This window comes from Eimeria acervulina, genomic scaffold (assembly GCF_000499425.1).
Source record: "Eimeria acervulina Houghton genomic scaffold, Eah_scaff231, whole genome shotgun sequence".
Taxonomy (NCBI): domain Eukaryota; phylum Apicomplexa; class Conoidasida; order Eucoccidiorida; family Eimeriidae; genus Eimeria; species Eimeria acervulina.
In genome coordinates this window covers 43816-45367 of record NW_013550000.1, presented here as the reverse complement: position 1 = coordinate 45367, position 1552 = coordinate 43816, and the positions used below count along the sequence as shown (strand labels likewise).

The window sequence follows — 1552 nt, the reverse complement described above, 5'->3', positions numbered from 1 at the left end:
CTGCTGCTGCTGCTGCTTCGCTAGCAACCGACCGATGCAGCGCAGCAGCAGCAACAGGATGAACGGCAACAGCAGCAGCAAAGTGACTCATAAAAGCAGCAGCAGCGTTGAAGCAGCATAATGCCAGATGCTTAGCCTCAGCTGCTGCGGCTGCTGCTGCTGTTGTTGCTGCTGCTGCTGCTGATTCTGCTGGGATGCTGCGGCCTCCCAGTTGCAGAACCCGCTGCGTATACACCTGAGCAGCAGCAGCAGGTACCCACTGCAGCAGCAAAAATGCATGTTACTGTCCCTGGAACGACAACAGCAGCAGCAGCAAAGGCAGAAGCAGCAGCAACAGCTGCTGTTGCTGCTGTCGTAGAAGAGCCTCCTTACAGCGCAGCGACCACGCATGTATGCAAACTGCTGTTGCAACAGCTGCTGCTATTGCTGCTACTGCTGGTGCTGCTGCTGTTCCTGCTGCTGCTGTTCCTGCTGCTGCCCTGCTGCTGCTGCAGAACAGCAAGGGCTCCCCCTCAGAAGCACGCGCTGCTGCAGGAGCTGAGCTGGTCCTGCTGCAGCAGCTGCTGCAGCAGGAAGTGGTGCTGCAGCAGGACGTGGTGCTGCAGCAAGCGGTGCTGCTGCAGCAAGAGGTGCTGCTGCAGTTGTTGCTGCTGCTGCTGCATTTGCGAGGCCTCAGCTGCTGCAGCTTTGGAGTGTACGATGAGGGATTGGGAGCAGCAATTCTTCATCAGCAAAGACAACACCAGCGGTATCGCTGGGTTGCTGCTGCAGCAGCTGCAGCACGAAGCCGCATACATACACCTCATGCGGTAGAGCAGAAGCGCTGCATAAAGGGCAGCGCCATGGGGTACGAGCTGCTGCTTTTCTTGCTGCTGCTGCTGCTACTGTTCCTGCTGCTGCTGCTGCTGCTGTTCCTGCTGCTGCTGCTGCTGCTGTTCCTGCTGCTGCTGCTGCTGCTGTTCCTGTTGCTGCTGCTGTTGCTGCTCGTGGTCTTGCTCTTGCTACTGCTGTTATTCCTGCTGCTTGTGCTGTTGTTGTTGCTGTTGCTGTTGCAGGTGCTGCAGTAGTTGTTGCAGTGGTTGCAGCAGCAGCAGCAGCAGCAAAGTTCTGCAGCAGAAACGTCTCTAGATCGAAGCAGCTGCTGTGCTTACACCACACCGACCTGCTGGGCTGCTGCAGCTTCTCCTTCGTGCCTTCTTTCATTAAAGAGAGACACCGCAAACGAGGTGAGAACAAGTCTCTTGCTGCTGCTGCTGCTGGTGCTGCTGCTGGTGCCCGTGCTGCTGTTGTTGCTGCTGTTGCTGTTGCTCCTGCGCCTCCATCGGAGCCGCATGAAGACGCAGCAGCACGCGGCGCTGCAGCAGACAAAAACAAAGGCAAGCAGCAACACTGCACCTAAGAACAACAGCAGCAGCAGCAACAGCAGCAGCAGCAACAACAGCAGCAACAGCAACAGCAGCAAACCTACGAGTAAGGCCAAAGGACAGCCGCTTTATAGGAGAGAGCCCGGAGCGAAGATTGAAGGTCGAAGCAGCACCGTTATGCACTTTGC

General features: G+C 57.1%; 1 protein-coding gene across 1 annotated transcript in view; it reads right to left on the bottom strand.

The window, feature by feature from the left end:
* Positions 1 to 672: 672 nt before the first annotated feature.
* The window catches only part of EAH_00027140 (MIZ zinc finger protein, putative), a gene marked incomplete at both ends in the record, with an annotated part of 2491 nt that continues 1611 nt past the window's right edge, over positions 673 to 1552 (bottom strand). The window contains one exon of the mRNA XM_013396444.1: positions 673 to 1355. Coding sequence (XP_013251898.1) covers positions 673 to 1355 — 683 coding nt within the window. The remainder of the gene's footprint in view (positions 1356 to 1552) is intronic.